The sequence below is a fragment of the Musa acuminata genome, chromosome BXJ3-3 (genome assembly GCF_036884655.1).
Source record: "Musa acuminata AAA Group cultivar baxijiao chromosome BXJ3-3, Cavendish_Baxijiao_AAA, whole genome shotgun sequence".
NCBI lineage: Eukaryota > Viridiplantae > Streptophyta > Magnoliopsida > Zingiberales > Musaceae > Musa > Musa acuminata.
Window position 1 is genome coordinate 27,236,991 of NC_088351.1, and position 19,330 is coordinate 27,256,320.

The 19,330-nt window shown below is 38.6% G+C and overlaps 4 protein-coding genes across 6 annotated transcripts; 3 read left to right on the plus strand and 1 right to left on the minus strand.

Annotated features, from left to right (window-relative positions):
- The first annotated feature begins 1,063 nt into the window (after positions 1-1,063).
- LOC135633183 (acyl-lipid (9-3)-desaturase-like) lies at positions 1,064-2,795 on the plus strand. The gene has a single exon (XM_065142357.1). It carries the CDS (start codon positions 1,166-1,168, stop codon positions 2,516-2,518), a length of 1,353 nt encoding a protein of 450 aa, XP_064998429.1. The 5' UTR covers positions 1,064-1,165; the 3' UTR covers positions 2,519-2,795.
- A 2,295-nt stretch (positions 2,796-5,090) lies between these two features.
- LOC135633072 (probable protein ABIL1) lies at positions 5,091-8,860 on the minus strand. The gene is made up of 9 exons (XM_065142134.1): positions 8,640-8,860; positions 8,232-8,314; positions 6,996-7,146; positions 6,822-6,921; positions 6,646-6,738; positions 6,457-6,541; positions 6,315-6,367; positions 6,126-6,226; positions 5,091-5,463 (listed from the first exon to the last, which is right to left on the minus strand). The coding sequence occupies exons 1-9, from the start codon at positions 8,724-8,726 to the stop codon at positions 5,308-5,310; spliced, it is 909 nt and encodes a 302-aa protein (XP_064998206.1). The 5' UTR covers positions 8,727-8,860; the 3' UTR covers positions 5,091-5,307.
- A 582-nt stretch (positions 8,861-9,442) lies between these two features.
- Positions 9,443-12,870, plus strand: LOC103978405 (vacuolar protein sorting-associated protein 25). Of its 3 annotated transcripts, none has more exons than XM_009394186.3 (7): positions 9,443-9,561; positions 9,746-9,869; positions 11,196-11,335; positions 11,700-11,753; positions 11,896-11,984; positions 12,071-12,146; positions 12,603-12,870. In XM_009394186.3, the coding sequence occupies exons 2-7, from the start codon at positions 9,811-9,813 to the stop codon at positions 12,722-12,724; spliced, it is 540 nt and encodes a 179-aa protein (XP_009392461.2). In that variant the 5' UTR covers positions 9,443-9,561; positions 9,746-9,810; the 3' UTR covers positions 12,725-12,870. The 3 variants fall into 3 exon arrangements, with proteins under 3 accessions (XP_009392461.2, XP_009392462.2, XP_009392460.2); XM_009394187.3 differs by having other exon boundaries at positions 9,445-9,561; positions 9,720-9,869; XM_009394185.3 differs by having other exon boundaries at positions 9,445-9,561; positions 9,737-9,869.
- Positions 12,871-13,883: 1,013 nt separating this feature from the next.
- LOC135634113 (ubiquitin-conjugating enzyme E2-17 kDa-like) lies at positions 13,884-17,941 on the plus strand. The gene is made up of 5 exons (XM_065144332.1): positions 13,884-13,947; positions 14,068-14,158; positions 14,914-15,041; positions 17,039-17,143; positions 17,597-17,941. Exons 2-5 carry the CDS (start codon positions 14,089-14,091, stop codon positions 17,738-17,740), a joined length of 447 nt encoding a protein of 148 aa, XP_065000404.1. The 5' UTR covers positions 13,884-13,947; positions 14,068-14,088; the 3' UTR covers positions 17,741-17,941.
- The last annotated feature ends 1,389 nt before the right edge of the window (positions 17,942-19,330 follow it).

Genomic DNA, 19,330 nt, shown 5'->3' on the forward strand with positions numbered 1-19,330 from the left:
TTCCAAATGTGGAGTGTGAGTGTGTCCTCCGAAATTGGAGTTTTTTCCCTCTCCGTCCCCCTCTTCTAATGAGCAAGAGGGTATTTATAGGGAAGCAATCTGCTTCCTAAGATGCTCACTTACATGGGGTAGGTCGGCATTAATGTGCCTCGGTCAACGTGTTAGACTTGAGTTTTGGCAAAGAATAAACTGGTATTAATGGTGTCTCGGTCAACGTGTTGATCAGTTTGACCGGGTGCTGAGGCGTGATGGGACAGGTGACGTCAGCCAATCTTGTCGCCATTATTTCCCTCGTCAACTTCCACCGAGCTTTGTGCTCTCTCACCGTGTATGGAAGTCGTGAGCTTTGCACATGATGCTTGTGATAGCCTCCTATGTCATCCGAAAACGGAAAGCATACTCTTACCTCACACGCATGGTGTGGGGGTGGGTAGGAGGATGACGTGCCGTAAAGAACGGATCCCAAAGATGTTCGGTTGTCGTTGCCTGAAGAGGGATGTTTGATAAGATAAGTGGATACCATGGGCATTTGCTGCGGAGTATACTATAGCATAATTCACATTAATATTAGATCTGCGATCTGTCACGAATTTAATGTAGATATCAACTTACTAACTTGTATATATATGTCTCATCATTATCCAATTTTTTTATGAGTAGTGGTTTTGCTTCAGGCTTAAGGCTCGGCTCGGTTAAGAGCAAGACAAACCAACTTTGGGGGAACTACCTTACTTCGTCGTTGGAGGGAGGAGGTGGAGCCCAGATGGACCCCGCTTAAAAAGTGGAAAGGGGGCCAATATCTTATTATTATCAAAAGTATAATTCAGTACCCCTTAAAATTAATATTTAAGGGGGATAAAATGTTATCCTCATTAACGAATCTCCCACTATAACTACATGAGATCTAAAGGTTAAAATGGTAAATATGATAAAAATATCCTTCCGTAAAATCCTTGTATATTGACGCTCCTTCCTATCTCACAACGTTCGTTTCCATCTCTCTGATGGCCACCCCTTCCTAAGATAGGATCGTTTTCCCTATAAAAACTTTTGTTTCGGGGTACCTTTTCTCCTCCCTCCCTCTCTCTCTCTCTCTCTCTCTCTCTCTCTCTCTCTCTCAACCACTCGCCTCGGTTGCGCACGCGGACTCCATCTCTCTGTCGCAATGGCTACGGAAGGCGAGGGGAAGAAGAGGTACATCACCGTGGAAGAGCTCCGCAAGCACAATGCCGCCACCGATCTCTGGATCTCCATCCAGGGTGGGGTCTACGACGTCACCGACTGGGTCAAGGACCACCCCGGCGGCGACCTCCCCCTCCTCAGCCTCGCCGGCCAGGACGCTACCGATGCGTTCGTCGCCTACCACCCCGCCTCCGCCTGGGCCCACCTTGGCCGCTTCTTCGTCGGTTACCTCGACGGCTACTGCGTTACCGACGTCTCCCGCGACTACCGCCGCCTCGTCGCCGAGTTCTCCAAGTCCGGCCTATTCGATGAGAAGGGCCGCGTCGCCCTCCTCACCATCTGCTTTATGCTCTTCCTCCTCGTGACCGCCGTCTCCGGCGTGCTTCTCTCGGAGAGCGCCCTCGTCCACGCCCTCTGCGGCGGCATGACGGGCTTCCTCTGGATCCAGTCCGGCTGGATCGGGCACGACTCCGGACACTACCGGATCGTCCGGAATCCACGCCTCAACCGGGTCGCCCAGATAATCTCAGGAAATTGCCTCACGGGCCTCAGCATTGGGTGGTGGAAGAGGAACCACAACGCCCACCACATCGCCTGCAACAGCCTCGATTTCGACCCCGACCTACAGCACATGCCCCTCTTCGCGGTGTCGTCCAAGTTCTTCGCCTCGATGACATCGTACTTCTACGAGAGGAAGATGAACTTCGACGCCGTCGCGAGGTTCCTGATCAGCTACCAGCACTGGACGTTCTACCCGGTGATGTGCTTCGCCAGGATCAATCTGCTCGCGCAATCCATACTGCTGCTGCTTTCGAAGAAGAATGTGCCCAATAGATGGCAGGAGATCACCGGGGTTGCCGTCTTCTGGATCTGGTACCCTCTGCTCGTCTCGTGTTTGCCGAATTGGGGAGAGCGGATCACGTTCGTCGTCGCTAGCTTGGCGGTCACCGGGATTCAGCACGTTCAATTCTGCTTGAACCACTTTTCTTCCAGCGTCTACGTCGGGCCGCCGCAGGGCAATGACTGGTTTGAGAAGCAGACGATGGGGACGCTGGACGTCTCTTGCTCGCCATGGATGGATTGGTTCCATGGGGGTTTGCAGTTCCAGGTGGAGCACCATCTGTTCCCTCGACTGCCGAGGTGCCATCTCAGGAAGGTCTCACCTTTTGTGAGGGAGCTCTGCAAGAAGCATAAGCTGCCATACAATATTGCCTCGTTCTGGGAGGCCAATGCCATGACTGTTCGGACGCTTAGAGCTGCTGCATTGCAAGCTCAGGACTTGGCAAACCCAGTTCCAAAGAACTTGGTCTGGGAAGCTGTTAACACCCATGGGTGAGAGTTTTTAGAGCATGCACATCCATCTTCTCTGATTCAAGTGAGAGTTTGAAGGACTCGGTGGTGGTGGTTGAGATCTAAATCTTCCTATAGCCTATGCATGTTAGTTTTTGCTGCATTCCTTCCTTCAATTAAGTTATTATAGAAACTTTGTTGTAGCAGGGAGTTTTGGTTATGATGGGTGTCCAGTATCATGTTAACCTTGCAAGAAATAACTTAGTTCTGCAAGGGGACTGGATTTCATTATGGTTTGTCATATGCCTTCCTAGTTGATGTTTTCCACTATTGTTTGATTATGGCATTGCAAAATCTCTGGCTTTTGTGGGGAGTCTTTGTTATGAAAGATATCCAGCATCATGTTAAGAAATAGCTCAGTTCTACAGGGGGAGGGGGGGGGGTTGGATGCCATTATGATTTGTCATAATCTTTCCTAGTTGATGTTTTCTGCTATTGTTTGATTATGGCATTGCAGAAACATTGTTATACCAGGAAGTTTTGGTTATGATAGATATATAATAGTATGTTAAGTTTGGAAGAAATAACTCAGTGCTGCAAGGGAAATGGATTTCTTCATGTTTTCTGCTATTGATGTTTTCTACTATTGCTTAACTATGGCATTGCATAAACTTTGTTCTAGCAGGGAGCTTTGGTTATGATGGATACCCAAGAACATGTTAACTTTGGAAGAAATAGCTCAGGGCTGCAAGGGACTGGATTTTATTATGATCTGTCATATAGCCCTTCCTAGATGTTTTATTACTATCTTTTAATAATGGTATTGCAGAAACTTGGTTCTGGTAAGAGTTTTGGTATAAAGTATAACCAGTATCATGTTAAACTTGGGAAGAATAACCCCCTTCAAGGGGACTCGATTTCATTGTGATTTGTCATAATCCTTCCTAGTTGATGTTTTCCACTATTATTTGATTTCATTTATTTTTCTTCTTTAGATGATTAATGTCATTTTTTCTTCTTCTACAATTATTGCAAAGTCAATCAGTGAATGCCTTCTTTTTTGTTGAAATGACATAACCATGTTTCCACTCTGTTTCCTGTGTATTTTTTAAATTTTTCTTAGCATAGTAACTTTTTAGACTACAGCTTTCTTGTTATCTAAGAATTCAAATTGCAACAATACCAAATTTTATTTGTAGAGCATGAATATGGTAAGGAACTCTGTGGAGGAAAGCAGCTAGTGTTTAAATAAGTGGTTTTTCCTTTTCTACATTTATTTAAAGCAAAATATATCTTTTCTACTTCCTCTCATGAATCCATTATGAACTGCCTCATCCGGTCAGTAACTTCTTACGATTCCAAAATAGTGTTTCAGATTTTTGCCTTGTCAGTTTATTCATCTGTTAAATTTTGTATATCAAAATCAGACTTCGCTGACTCTTTTTGGCCACCGATCTGAATTTCCAACTGGCAATTTTTATGGTGCCGATTAGCTTATTCATGTTATTGGTCTATCTGATTAGATCAAGACAAGACCAGTCTGTGAATCATGTGGGCTGTTTCATATATGGTTGATGGAGTTTTGTCATTCATATTGTCCACATCCTAGAGGGTTCTGTCATTCATATTATTATCTCTTGTTGTTCCATCCAACATCTCATATCGAAGTAGATGGACCCAAGGTATGTGTATTTGGAATATCCAACCTTGTTTTGGATATCCCATACTTGTTTGATAACATGGATTACAGATGATTTTAGAATCTGGAGTGATGATTTTGTTGCTTACTTTTAAGCATCTCATTTTTAGAGTATGCTTCGAATCATGCTATTAACTAGAAGATGGACTCCATCTCCAAGTTGGACACCTTGAGACCAAGAGTTTCATCATAGTTGTGCTTCACGGAATTTGTTTATTTTTTTATGGTTTCACAGGAAATTAATCTCTGTTCTCATTTCATCACCAGCCAATGCAGATTGTCCATACGGTAGTCATCTGCCAGCCTATATAGAACACAAAAAGCCAGAAAGAAAAGAATGCAATGCTTGGTGAACCACACCTTCCATCCCTTCTGTTTGTTTTAGACCTTCCTACTAGTGTTATTTCTTCCTGTGATCAATTACTACTGAAGAAAGCTCAAAGCAAATATTAGGAAACTAGGGCATACATGGATCAGTCTATTACCAGCTGCTCAACTATTGTAGTTAATGAATTTAAATATTTGGAAATTTAAAAAAATGGTACCTGGACTGTCAATTTGTTGCTGTGTCGCACTGGTTGAACTAGAATAACTTAGTTCTTGAACCCTTGATTCAGCATCTCTGTTAGACAGTGTCAGTGGAGCTTGATCCATGCACAACAAATGATATCTTGAATAGTATAAACAATTTTATAGTAACAATGCCCAGCAACACACTTACTTGAAGCAAAACAGTCTTTAACACCATCTAAGCTGTTGGTAAGGCTTTTAGCTTAGTTGCAACCTTTTCTCGTCTGAAACTTCCAAGAAAAACAGTATATATATAGGAGGTGGGAAAGAAGTAAATCTTTTCTGTGAAATCTAACATGATGGTGAATTTAGAAGCACCTAGAGAACCCACCAATAAATGAAAATACACTCATCAAACGGTAACACTTGATATCAACTTTAATGTTGGAAAGTCTTTTAGGTAGACAGACAATATGATCAGTTGGAAGGGAATACATCCAGCAGGTGGAGGACAATTACCAAATATATATTTCCTGGCTATGTCACCAAGATACAGGGCTTCGGCAAAAAATAACAGTGCAACAAGTTGTTCTGGGAAACAGAACCTTTGATCAGAATGAAATCCATCAGGGGACTGAAACCTTTCTTGTTTTGAAGGTTTTGTTTTTGGTGAAAAATGCTGAAAGCATGCTCTTACTGCGAGAATGAGGCCTATATATCTCAAGCTTACTGAGACTGCCAAAGGTTTTGGATGTTGATGGCTTTGAAGCCCCCAAAGGATCCTGCCAAGAAACATGTCAACCACTGGTTAGATGTAGGGGAAGAAATAATTTAGATAGTAACTTCTGCACGTAGTAAACCAACTAGCAGCTCCCAAAAAGAGGAAAGGATGGCCCCATCCCAACTCTTCCTCTCCATGTCTATCTGGTGCTCGTGGCAAAAACATCTTTGCATGGTGCAGGGTGGCACCAACAATGGCACAATAGTGGTAGTCAACAAACTACCTCCTCCTGCGACCAGCATCCTATCTTCTATGTTGGGAAAGGGAATAACAATATCATCCAGAAAGGACATTTGTAGCCTGGATTGGTCGAGTTCACCTGATTTTGCCCAAATTAATACATATCCTATACCAGCACCCATCTACATGGTTGTGGTGAGAATGGAAAAGCCAAGTCCTAGCATCATTGGAACTAACATATCTAAGGACACATCGTAAAGCATTTGTTTAGTGTGATAATTCATATGGATGCCAATGAAAAAGAATGGCTCAAGGATAATAAAACTCATTACCAAAAGTACATGAATAAGTCTATATCTCCCAAATATCCAGGAGCCCTCAAAAGTTATATCTCATAATATTGAAACATTAAGAACAGAGCAAAACTAGGATTCCATTAAGTTGTAAATTGGTCTATAAGATAATAGTTGATATGAAATTTACCATCGAGCCAAATTTGTCTGAAGTCATATCAAAAGTCACATTTCCGCTAGATGCCCGAAGATGACTTGATAAGGGCACTGATGGAGCAGGCTCTTCTGCAACTGATATTTACATATCCTTGCAAATCAAAAAATAGCTTCCAACAATACAGGTGCATCTTGGCTAGAAAGCATCAACAAATAACAATACCTAAAAGGTGGAAGACTTCAGAATTCACTTTAGGGGTTTTAGCGTCCTGAGTGCTGCAAAAAAAGCAATTGAAACATATAAGAGAATTACCTAAATTCTAGTATTATCAGGAGTTTATTGGTAGCAAAATGCAGAAGCTTACCATGGTGCTGTAAGGGAAGATCCATTTGATGCAGAATTAACTTCTGAAGCTAGGTGCCACGAAAGAGTTTTTGATGTGGATTTTCCTTTAACAACAAAAAATGGAAGTTCTCATGAGGCATCAACATATGATACACATGAAGATACGATCAAAAGAAAAAAGAAATGCATAAAAAGCATAGCTTCAGACCTGGAGCATGAGAATGAGATTTTGCTTGAATAGGATTCACATTGCCATCAGCTGGTATATGTGATTTATTCTGCACATTGTTACCGACAGAATCTGGCTTCGATTAAACAAAAAGGTCAGATATATGATATCACTGTTCCCTAGAAAAAGGATAACATCATTATTCTGGAACATACCTGGTAAAATGTAATGCTTGTGATGTCTCGAAGTTCTTGCTGACATTTGAAGCTGATTAAGACCTTCTTTATCAACATAAGCTTGGCAAGTAAAAGTTCGCTGAAACACAAGCAGCAAAAATTACCTCTGTATGAAATGTCAGGTGTACTACCACTTGAACAGAGCAAACATACCTCATTTAAAGATGAAATCTTCATTTCTATGGTTGATATATCAAGCATTTGTTGTTCAAACAGGTCTGTCAGTTTGTAAGCAACTGTGCCGAGATGATCTATGGCATTCACAAGGGCTCGAACAGCATAATTCTTTAGATTATCCAATACCCTAATAAAATTGCTTAAACATTTAATATGATGCAAATATATGCATTTAGAAAACAAATTTATCGTAACAAAGGAAAAAAAATGACAACCAAGCTAATTAAAAAAAATTCTAGACTTCGGTTAAGTGCAATTTGGCAGATGATACATCCATCGTTTCCATTAAATAAGAAACAGGAGTGATTTTGTTGAATGCTGCACATAATAACTCTAGTGATAGTCAACCAAACTTGGTATGTGTTTCTTTGGCCATCCATAGGAAGGGAAGAGTAATTGATTAATGATCATGACTAAGAACGGCAGCTGTACTGTCAGCCTAGTTTATCTCTAAATCATGTCTAAGAAAAGTTGCAGGATGCAAGTTCTTATTTCTACTCCTTGAATTGGTGAGCTTTTTTGCCTTCTGGAGGCAAACTTTAGAACATATCAACTCATTTGCCAAGTGTGTCTCTGTAGGATACAAAGCAGAAGAGATTGAGAATAAAGGACAAACCGTGCATGCATTCTTCACACTCTTAAATTAAATTAGTTTCTTTTAATAAGTATGAGAAGTATAACTAAAGAGAACATCTCAATACTCAATGATTTCATACTCAGTAATATCTTAAATCAATGAATAGAAAGATTCTGCTTTCCACAATATAAAATCAATTCATCATCAATAAAGATGTCAAAATTCTGCAAAGAGTCTGCGTGCAAAAGTCAGGCCAGGATCACTAAACAAAGAATTTTGATCTGGTTAGTTATGTAATATCTCAATTTTACTAGTCTCACCTTTTTATGTTGTTCATCATCACTAACTCATCATGAACATATCATAACAGTGATATCTCCAAAGCCATCACGTTATGTATATAACAGATTGGGCATAGCGTGGAATGTTCCTAGTGGAGAAGAAAGCTCTAAGGATTAACATGTTTTCTTAACAGAAATAAGGCAATTTTTTATCATCTTTTGTATTTGACCAATGAATCTAGAAGATTCAACACATATTTCATCCAAAAACGACATATTACTCGATGAAAAAAATCATAAACAAAGCATCATAATCAATTATTCAAAAACTTTTACTTAGAGAGAAGACCTTACATCTGTTTCTGTTCACTATGAAGGTAAGACTTTTCACAATACTCAGCAGCAGAGTAGAGCTGTGGTCTCAGGTTCTTGAGTTCCTGCACACAGTATCGAGTAGCAGATCACGTCCACAGCATAGTAACATTCAAATGATTCCACGGCTTAAAATAATCCAGGATTGCAGGTGAACAGAGCGATCAGGCGACAAGAGATGGGAGTGAACGGAATTCATCAAGAAGCAATCAGAAAAACGGATAACGACCACAGAAACCCTAACATCAGCACCAAAAGAAACAATCAACAGAACAATCAAGAGCTCAAATCAAGAAGGTTTCACAGTATGAAAGGAAAACCGATCAGATCTGGACGCGGAAGAACAAGCAAAGAAACCGGATCGGATGGAGAGGAGGAGGAAAGAAAGACCTGCAGAGCCTTGACGAAGGTCTTGCTCCTCTCCATGGAGACCTCGTCGAAGGTCATGGCGCCGCTCTCCGACCGCCATTGCTGCATCCTCCCGCTCCTCTCCCACACCACTCCAGCGATCGGGCAAAAATGAGCCGAACGAAAGGGGGGAGCGGGAGCGGTTAGGCAATTAACTCCGTCGTGCGCTCGCCTCCCTCTTACGGATTAGGCGTGGAGCCGACGGGAATTGAAGCGGAAGCAATACCGGGAAAATGGGAAGATGCCTTATCACCGTTGGTTGCCTTCGAAATCCGATCGAGCACGGATCGTAAAGCGGGGTGGGGAAAGTGTGATGTGACTGCGGTGGGCAGAGGTGGATGTTGGTGATATGGACATGACGCAGTGGATCAACTAGCAGTCGATTAGGTGGACCAACATGAGGACTACAAGCAAAGCAGATTGCGACCGCTCTCTTAAAGCATGCTCTCCGCTGTCCCACGGACACGTGCTGCGTTGTTGCTGCATGATGAGCTTTCTTCCTCGCCAAACACGCTTCGAGTAGGCGCCCGCACGTGCCCCGTGCCCTGTGGAAAAAATATTTTTCAAATATTTTTTAAAGTATTTCTAATAATATTTCTTCGAAAAGTAAATAATTTAATTAGTGAATAAAACTAATCAAAATCCGATTCTTGATTTTTCCGGTTCAACCGACCGATTTAATCCGGTTTTTATAACCATGATTACATTGAACTAAAACTCTCGTCATGAACCGACCCAACAAAGTGATTAAGCCGAAGTTGACTCGAACCGACTCGAGAATTCCCTGAAAACCTAAAAAAACCAAACCGACTTTGGTCGGCATCTTTACGAAAAGCCAACCCATCGTCGGGGGATCTTCTTCTACCCGGCGACCAAGAGTCTTGAGATCTTTGCCCTAATTCAGGTAGCTCTGTGTGCCTAAATCTATTTTGATCGTAAGTCTGACAGCAACCACGATTCTTCCTAAAGGATACGCATTGAAACGATTGTTTAACAGCGTAATTCGTTTTTACAAATGTGTTTCTTGTGTTACCTTTCTTCTCGGATTTTTCCTGACAAGAGACTGCGTTTTGGTTGAGGTCGTCAAGCTGGAGCATTCCCAATCTCCGAATAAAGCGGAAAAATCTTCGCTTTTAACTCAAGTGTTGCTCAGATGCAGAGATTGGGGGATTTTAAGCTGCCTCACTTCTTCAATTATCCGCCCTACTTCACGTAATTTCACGAACCACTTGCTTTCATGTTGATTAGGAAAAACAAAGATAATGATCATAATCTGAACAATTCCTGGTGCTATCTGTAACGTGCAATTTATTGCTTTTTTTTCGTCCTACTTATATCGAGCATCTGTTGATGGATATATGTTCACTACTTTGGAAAGAGTCAAAAGTGTTAGCTAGGTTAGCTGATAAATACTTTGCCAGTTTATCGTAAGGTCCGCGGCTTGAATATGGCCTTCGTCACTTACCCTTTGTTAAGAAAAGAAAAACTTACGAAAGAGTTAATACACTTTATTAGAGTTTTGATTACAGCCCATAAAAGAAATCACTTAGCCCAAAAAAAAAACTGGCATGCTTTGTTTTATTTATTAAATATGTAATTCCTTTCCCTTTGACATATTTGTATGGTGTTTCTAGACTTTGGATCTTTCATGATCCATCTCTATTTTGTGAATAATATATTCAATTGTGTGAACAAGATCTTGTACTTCATATTGCATGAGCTTAACCAGTATAACATACCAAGTGTTATTTGGATTGTGGGAACTCATGTTTTCCATATACTACCTCCAACACATCCAAGGCCAAATTCGATGAAATGTTGTCAATACGAGCGTTTGATGATATGAAGTAACTTCTATTCGATGCGTCTCTCAGTGATAATGGTTGAATCTGGGTTCCCTTTTCCATTTTGTTAGGAATCATAAATAAATCAAAGGATGGAAATTGCCGGTCTATTGCATACATTAATTATCACAACCAACTACTATAAATAACAAACATAATTGAAGTTTAAGGTTAATACTATACCCAAGCTGACCCTAGCTTCAATAAGAACTATAAGAGTGAAAACCATTCTAAATAAGATGATAAAATTCTTGTAAAACTCAAATTGATTCAATGCTGAACCTACTTTATCCTAGCTGATGTCAAGTTACCGAGTTGATGTTAGATACTGAACCATTTTGCAAACTATTTGTAATTTGGTCCACAAAGCTAATAATTATCATTTTTATGAGAGTAATATACTGTGGTATATTTCCTTAACATAATCTGTTTTTATATAACATAGTATGATATGTTAATTGTTTTATAGTATCCATCTCTTGTTACAACTGACAATGCTTTTATTTGTTCTAGAGTGATACCTCACCCGTAGATTTTTCAGTATGAATCCTCTTATTGTGTGATAAATCACAAGCTAGGTTCATGTGATCTTAACCATGCATGCAAGATTTATTCTATTCTTTTTACTTGAAATTTATTTTTTCACTCTAGAGAAGCTGAACAAAGCATCTTGCCTCTCTTATGCTATTTCTAGTCTACAGCCAGTAAGGGAAACTCGTGAGAAGCAAGTACAACTGTGGAAGGAGCTGATACTTGACTACTGCAGAAGCCAAAAGATATTTGTAATTAGTTTGGAAGAAGATTTTCCCCTCTTTTCTAATCCAGTCGTTGAGAGTAAGTCATTCTTTGTATACAATTGCAATCCACAGGATAAGGGATGAAAGTAAAAAATCAAGTCATACTTTGTATACGATTGCAATCTACAGAATGGGGAATGAAAGTAAAAAATTAACAAGTCTATTTTAACTGTGAGATGCATATGTTTCAATTCTTTTTTCATAAATATATCCACTATAGCCGACCCGAAATAGTTAGAACCTACAGCCTTGTTGTTATTGTTCTTGCATCCATCAACCATAGTATTTAATCTGTTGCCGAAAATTCTGCAAAGAATATGTTTCTCTTTTGACTACCATGATTAGTTATTTCTTGGTTCTAAAACATGCCTTTGTTTTAAGGGTTTCCCTATTGCATGCAGGATCTTTAAGCCATGAGGCAAGGCAGGTATTTCTTGCAGCTCTTATTAATGAAGGTTTGTTGTCATCCAGTTAATGAAATCTGGAGTGCACCTCATTATCTTCATGTGGCAGTGTAAAAACACTGGATCATATTGTAAAGCAGATAACTGTAATCTTTGAGGTTTTAATATTTGTTATTGTTCATAACATTTGCAGGACGTGCAGAATGGATTGACAAAAGTCACAAGAAATGTCTAATTCTTTGGCTAAGAATTCAAGATTGGGCCGATTATATTTTGAACTTTGTGTGTAAAATCTAGTGAATTTAAAAAATATTAAAATGATAGCCCAACTTGCTTATGGTTGCTGGTTCTTTGCATCTTTGGCTCAGGTAAAAGAAAATGGATTTGAAGACAGTGTCATGACTGTTGAAGATATACGATTTGGAGTCGAAACACGTGGCACTGGTAATGCTAATTCTCCTTTTTCAGTGTTTTATAGACCAGAACTCATTTAAGTTTGTAAGAAAGAAAGATATTCTTTTAAATAGAGAATAGCCATAAGGCCCATAACCATATTTATCCTACTGCTTCTCTTTTTTTTTCTGAAGTCATTTTGCAGGTTCAGTTGGGTTCACGGATACCAATTTGTTATATTGCTGGATTTTACTTTTTATTTTTTTGTTTTTGTTGACATGCACTTTCCACATTACTGTATATATCTTGTCTGTGTATTAAAACTTCTGGAGGTTCACTTTGGGGCTTTTCCTATAAGCCTTTGTCACTTGTCATGTCATTACGGACATCTAGTTGGCATTCCACATGACCATGATACTTGGTGAATATTAGTTTGCATTCTTTTGTATCCCAGTTCCGTTGACAAGCTAACATTTCTCCATGTTGCTTTTCCATCTATGCTTCAAGAGCTTGCTGGAATAGATCGTGGTGTGCTATTGCGTGCTTTGAAATTATTGGAGCAGAAGGGTAAAGCAGCAATTTTCAAAGGTACCTCAGCCGATGACGAAGGAGTAAAATTCTCTGCTTAAGTTTGTGTTTCCCAAACTGATTGTTTTCATATATCTCAAACATAATTTCTTAGTTATCTCCTTGTATTACCTATGCTGCATTGTGCTGATGAATGACTGGAAACTTTATTTTCATCATGATATTTATTTTGGATGCTTAAATGGAAGCCTTTTGTCTCTGTTCCATTATTTGGATGAACTGTTTGTGTGCTGATTAATGGACAAGGATTTCAGCATATATTATTGGAAATTCAACCTCTTCCTGTCAATTTGGAAAACCGCTTGCTTTATTGTTGCAGTGTGCTGCGTTCTATCTAATCAGCTGAATCTTATGTAAATTTGGAGATGAAACTACATTGTTGTAATTCTGAAGCATCCAATGGTTGATTCTATTACCCGAATTATCTTTTATTATAATTATACACAGATTATTGTTAAATCAGCAGTCACATTCTTTTTTCTCCGACTTGGATTAAGTTTGCCTCTAACTGAATAGTTTTACCAGAGCAGATATTTTGTTGGCTCTTGTGAAGAAGCAGCTGCTCCTTCTAGTCTTCAAGCTCCTACTGCTGCTGTTACTGGTTTCTTCATTTCTTTGCATTCGTTCTGAAACTTGAACAAGTCAGTAGCGTAGCAGTTACCACATGAAACGATCACCTTTTTCCTGTTCTTCTCTAACAGGAAATATTTGACATGGAAGCCAAGCTCATGTGTTCATTTGGTTTCTACAGAGCTCATTAAAATTTACGTTGGCTGCTACTTTCACCAATCCATCATTCTCTTGCAGCATTGGGCAGATTCCAGCAAGATAAAACACTTGGTAACTGATTTCCGAATTTGCCCCTTTCATTTAAATATAAGATATATTTCTGTAAAATTACATATATGTATATATATATATAGTCAAGTACACGTTTTAGCATAATGAACTCTATCACGAATGCGCAAGAAAAAGAGGACGTATCTCCGTCGTTGGAATTCCCGCGCGCCGACTTCTCTTACCACGGCGCGGCGTTGAACGCGGTCAAACACGGCCTGCTCGCGTCTCATCTCTGGTCAAATCAACCCACCACCTTAGTTGCCGACTTGAGTTACGACGTGGCGGTGAGATAGCCGTGTCTGATGCTCGTGAGTTGAGTCGTATGGAGAAGCATTTGCGCGATTTAAAAGCAACCCACGAGCACAAATTTCCCATCACTTTTCTCTTCCCGTTTCTACATCCGGCCGCCAGAGATAGAACGACGGTAAGCAAATCCCTCCTCTCTTCCTCCGTTATTGGTTTTCGTTGATCGATTTCGCTTTCCTTTCTTTGTTTCGGTTTGTTTTGAATCGTTCGGATCGATTTGTGGTGGTGTTTTGGCTAGGTTTAGGTCATCGCCCGATCCATGGCTTCGAGGCGGATCATCAAGGAGCTGAAGGATCTCCAGAGGGATCCCCCGACTTCATGTAGCGCAGGTGCCCCAAATCTCCTTCTCTATGCTCTTCTCCTTTGTTCCTTTAGTTTCTCATCCCCTTCTATAAAAGTTGCTTCTTTAAGGTTTAGATCTGAATCCAATTGTGCAATAAATCACGGCTTGCGGGAAATTTGTTAGATGATGTCTGCCGTTCAGATTACCTCACATTAACTTATATACGAGCAGAGCCTGCTAGCTCAGGATTCTGTAAGATTAGCATGCCTAGAAAGGAGCTTTCCGTTATTTTCATCATATGTTTGTTTCCTGCGTCTCGAGTAATACAGGTCCAGAAAGACAGTAGTGGTATCGAGGCAAATGTTTATGGTCGATGGCTGGTCGATAATGGACTATATTCTGTTTGCCCATTCGGCTCCAGATCTGCTTGATTATGTCATGGAGATCATTTTATTGCTGTATTTTCTTCATTGTAAAGTTGCTTATGATCGTTAACTCCATTTATTTTAGATCGTTTTTGTTGGATGCTAAAGTAGATTATTTTCACGTAACAATTGGACACTGTATGTGGAAAAGCTTGTAAGCACACCGGTTGAGGTATAAGTGCGGAAAAGGTAAACTACTTGTACTGATAGGACTTCAAAGCAAACATTTTCGATTGCTTACGGTGTTTTACGGATTTGACTTGCTAGCGCACCTGGTAAAGTTGGTTGGTTGTTGGTGAACCTGCAAAGCTTCGCATCTTGTGTTTCTTCCAGATCTGAGTTAATTTGTCTAAATTTTCAAATGATGATCTTACAGGGCCAGTGGCTGAAGACATGTTTCATTGGCAAGCTACAATAATGGGTCCACCAGACAGTCCATATGCAGGGGGAGTTTTTCTTGTCACTATCCACTTCCCTCCAGATTATCCATTCAAGCCACCTAAGGTATTTATTGTTGATGTAAAGCAGAGATAACAAAAACTGCATATGGTATCTGTTTGTGTTTAACATACAATGAAATCTTGTTTTGTCCTCACTAATATCATATCTGATTCTCCAATCGGGTAGAACATATAGTGACACATAGGGGAAAAATAATTGTTGAACATATGAATGATTTTGTTTTTTATTGTAAAAATGTAAACTAAAATATGTATTTTCTTAAAAGCCACAAAACTTTTATTTCTGTTCTTATCATGATAAATTATGCATATGTTTTAGAGGCTATGATGAAATATCTTAAGAGCTGTATGTCTTGCAGATTTCCTGTTGAGATGTTCCCAGTGTACCTTCTAAAAGGGCCATATTAGTGTCATTTTTTTAACACCATGAGAAGGTGCAGGTTGGTCTAATTTTGGATCAGATGAAAGAAGCCACAAGTTTAATCTAGGATAACGATAAATCATTTTAGGAAGCTGTATGCATGAAAATATATGCAAAATTACAAGATGAGATATTTTGGACGTTATTGATATTAATGCTAACCATAGAGGCGATATATGAAATGTAGGTTTGTCAAAGGTATATATATACATACCGCCTTCCTAGTTTTATTAGTGAAACCACAATTTTTGCTCATTCTTTATAGTTGGTCACTATTAATTGTTGATCCGTGCTTCAGACAATCTAAGCCATGCTCGTGTTTTTTTTTTCTTTTGCCACAAAAGAAAACTAAATTAAATTACTGAAGAAAAAGTCTGTTACATTGTAACCCATTCTCCTCGAAGCACAAAATCTGACAAAACTGAGGATGCCGATCATCCTTCCAAACTCAACAACAGCTTTGGCTCCTTGGAGCGATCCAATGCTCATGTTTCAGTTTAGTCTCCATTAAGTAGTTCAAGCTTGTGTGGATCATAATCTGAACCAAAGCTGAAGCTTGAACTCCACTGAAACTTTTAAGCTATGCTTGGTTTGCCAACTTATCTTTTTCAATCTATATGTGCCCATGTTCCATTTAGGATATAACATATATGGTTATAATGTCAGGGCTTTGGTTAATCAAACAGTTGATATGACTGTTACCTATACAAATATTTGCTTCAAGATTAAGACCCGGTCTTCTAACAACTGTTCTTTATTGAAAAGAAACATTCTTAGCAACATTGTTCATTTCATGCTCGAGAGTTGTGACAGTTTTTTTGTTTTACATGTAAAGTTTGACTTCCCCTTATAACTTTGGAGCATCAACCGTCATTCATGACCCGTGCTGGGATAGTTGTTAATAAGAAGGCCCATCCAGAGTAGTCTTATTGAAAGGCAATGTAAACAATTTTTTATAGCATATAACCTTAGATTTATCTCCTGGATATTGCCTGTTGCATATATAAATTTTCTATACATACAATCTCACTGAAGATAATGGAAGTTGAGCTTAATGAAAGATCTAGAACTACAAACTTGTTTGCCCTTTTTTCCCTTAAGGACAGGTGAATTTTGTTGGTTGGTTAACTTGAGATAAGTTTATTGTTCAAAAGTATGGCATAATTTTTGGAGGTGGAAATGAATGCAACTTTATCTGAGTGTATCACGGAAGTTCAAGTTAGAAATCTACCATCATTTTATTCAGAACAAAAAGTAAGAATGAAGCTAAAAAAGTAAGGAAGCATTATGCCATAGAGATAAACAAGGTAGATATTGTACGACATTGCTAAATATTAAAAAAAAAAAATTTCACTCTCCCATTCTGATGGATAAATCATGAATAATATTTTTGCATACAAGATCCATGCCATCTATCATTTGTCGCCCCACTTATCACTAAGTACTATGGTATTGTCATGGACATCAGTATAAGGGTTTTTAGGACTACTATTTATACAGGATGTATACTTCACTTGAATATAGTGATTATCTTACCCTGGTTGACATGTTCATGAATCATTGAGCATTTAAGAATAGATTCTATGATTTCCCCAACTTATTGAGTGTGCCTTCTGCAGGTTGCTTTCAAGACGAAGGTTTTCCACCCAAATATTAATAGCAATGGAAGCATTTGCCTGGACATCTTAAAGGAACAATGGAGCCCTGCATTGACTATTTCCAAGGTTAATTCTTTTTCCTTGTATCAATTATCCTTCAGCAGTTGCATTCTCTCTGCTTATCCAATTTACATCACACTAATCAAATTTGTGATGTCACTAAGGGCAGGTGATTTAGCAGTGCTATGTTACTGCTTCTTTTTGGTATATTCACATCATGGCCAGACCTAGAATTCATATACATTGTATAGGCCCATTGGTTCAAAATATTGGTGTGTGAGATGTAATGATACAAGTTGGTCATATATATTTTAGTGAAAAGCCTGTAAGTTGATTTAGGTTATTGCTTTATTAACTATGGAGCATATCCTCATGAATGTGCCTCTTTTATTTTGCATCTTGCAGGTATACTTATTGGTCATGCATTATATTTTCATTATTTCCCTAGCACCCTTATGTTTGCTCTTATATATTATATGCTTAATAGGATTTTAAGAACAACAATTTCCTCTCTTACAGGTGCTGTTGTCAATCTGCTCCCTCTTAACTGATCCAAACCCAGACGATCCTTTGGTACCAGAGATCGCCCATATGTACAAGGCAGATAAGGCCAAGTATGAGACCACAGCAAGGAGCTGGACCCAGAGGTATGCAATGGGCTAAAAGATCATGATGGGACAAAAGATTGTTGGGGCCTTCCCCATCTTCTTGATCTGTGGTGTTTGTTGTCTTGTAAGATTGAAATTATCTGTTTCTGATAGGAAAACCCCCCTCCCCACAAACTTATTAGACAACTGCTATGGTTGATTGTTTATTTACAAGTTTATATTTGAATCTTAAAAGACTTCTTTCTCGGACTTTCAATTACCAGAAGAGAGTTGGCAATAGTTCTCTCAAAAAAAAAAAAAAAAAAAAAGTCTTTGGTGTTGGCATAACACAAAATTAATGTCTTTCTTATTTGTAATTTTTTTTTTATGTTTTCTTACTATTTTGGCTACTAACTTATAGCCTTTTTCATTTTATTCATTCTTCTTTGGGGCATTTTCATTTAGTTTGTTTATAATGTTTCTCAAAAGTGTTTATAGTATGCTATTGACATATTATAAATATTATTAAAAGATATTGTAAGTGATATCGTATTATGTTCTTTTACTTATCATTATTTATAGATTATTATAATATTATAATATTATATTTATAATTAGTTTGATTAAAGTTTACATTTTATTTAGATATTTTACAGTATTTTCAAGTAGGTTTTATTTATTGTAGTGGTCAAAACATTGTAATATATCAAAAATACTATAACAAAATAAAACATTCTAACAAACAAAAGCATATTTTAAGACTTTGTTTTTGTTAATTAAGAGTATTATTTGAAAAAATAAATAAATAAATGAGATACCAATTGGGAAATATTTAAAATATAAGTATTTTTTTAGGAAATTCGTCCTTCTTCTTTTAAAGAGAAAATTCCTCCATATTGCGAAGACATTACTGTTGTATATGCGTATGTAAATTTAGTTAAATTCCTTTTATTCCATCAAATATCGTCCAACTCCGTAATATTGCGGCATTATTTACTCTATAACGTTCATGTGCATAACACTACTTGTTTTAATCTCTTTGGTTTATATGAATCCAATTCCAATAATTATTTTTGGATGATTTTCTTGAAAAAATCTCTCTTTTTGATCTTTTCTAGTAAAGTGATATAGTTTTGTTTTTTTCATTTGATGTATCTTATCTTCTAATAGCACTCGTCGTCATGATGCTCCTCACCTCCGTCTCATTCTAAGGCAATGCATTAGATGAGAATAACGATGTGAAAGATGCGAAAAGAGATAGAGAATGAACATTGTAAGTCCTTGGCATTACACAACAATAACAATGTGAAAGATGCGGAAAGAGATACGGAGAATGAAGAGCACAGGATGGAGAGAGATGGGGTTATTGGTAGTGGCGCGAGAGGTGATGACATGGAAAACAATGAGTAACCACCTCACCTCATCGACTTCATCATTGTCGTACACTTATCCTTCATATCGCCTGGGTGGATGAAGTATAGCTTATCATTGTTGGTCAACTAGGTAAGGTCACCCTGATAGATAGGAGGGAGGAGATATGATAGGTAAGTGCTTAGTAATGATCACAGAGGAGAGGTCTTTCATGATAGAGGTGATGATGATAGTCTTCGAATGAGAGGTGAGAGAGGCACGTCGAGTGGGGGGGGGGGGCGGCGAAGAGATAAAT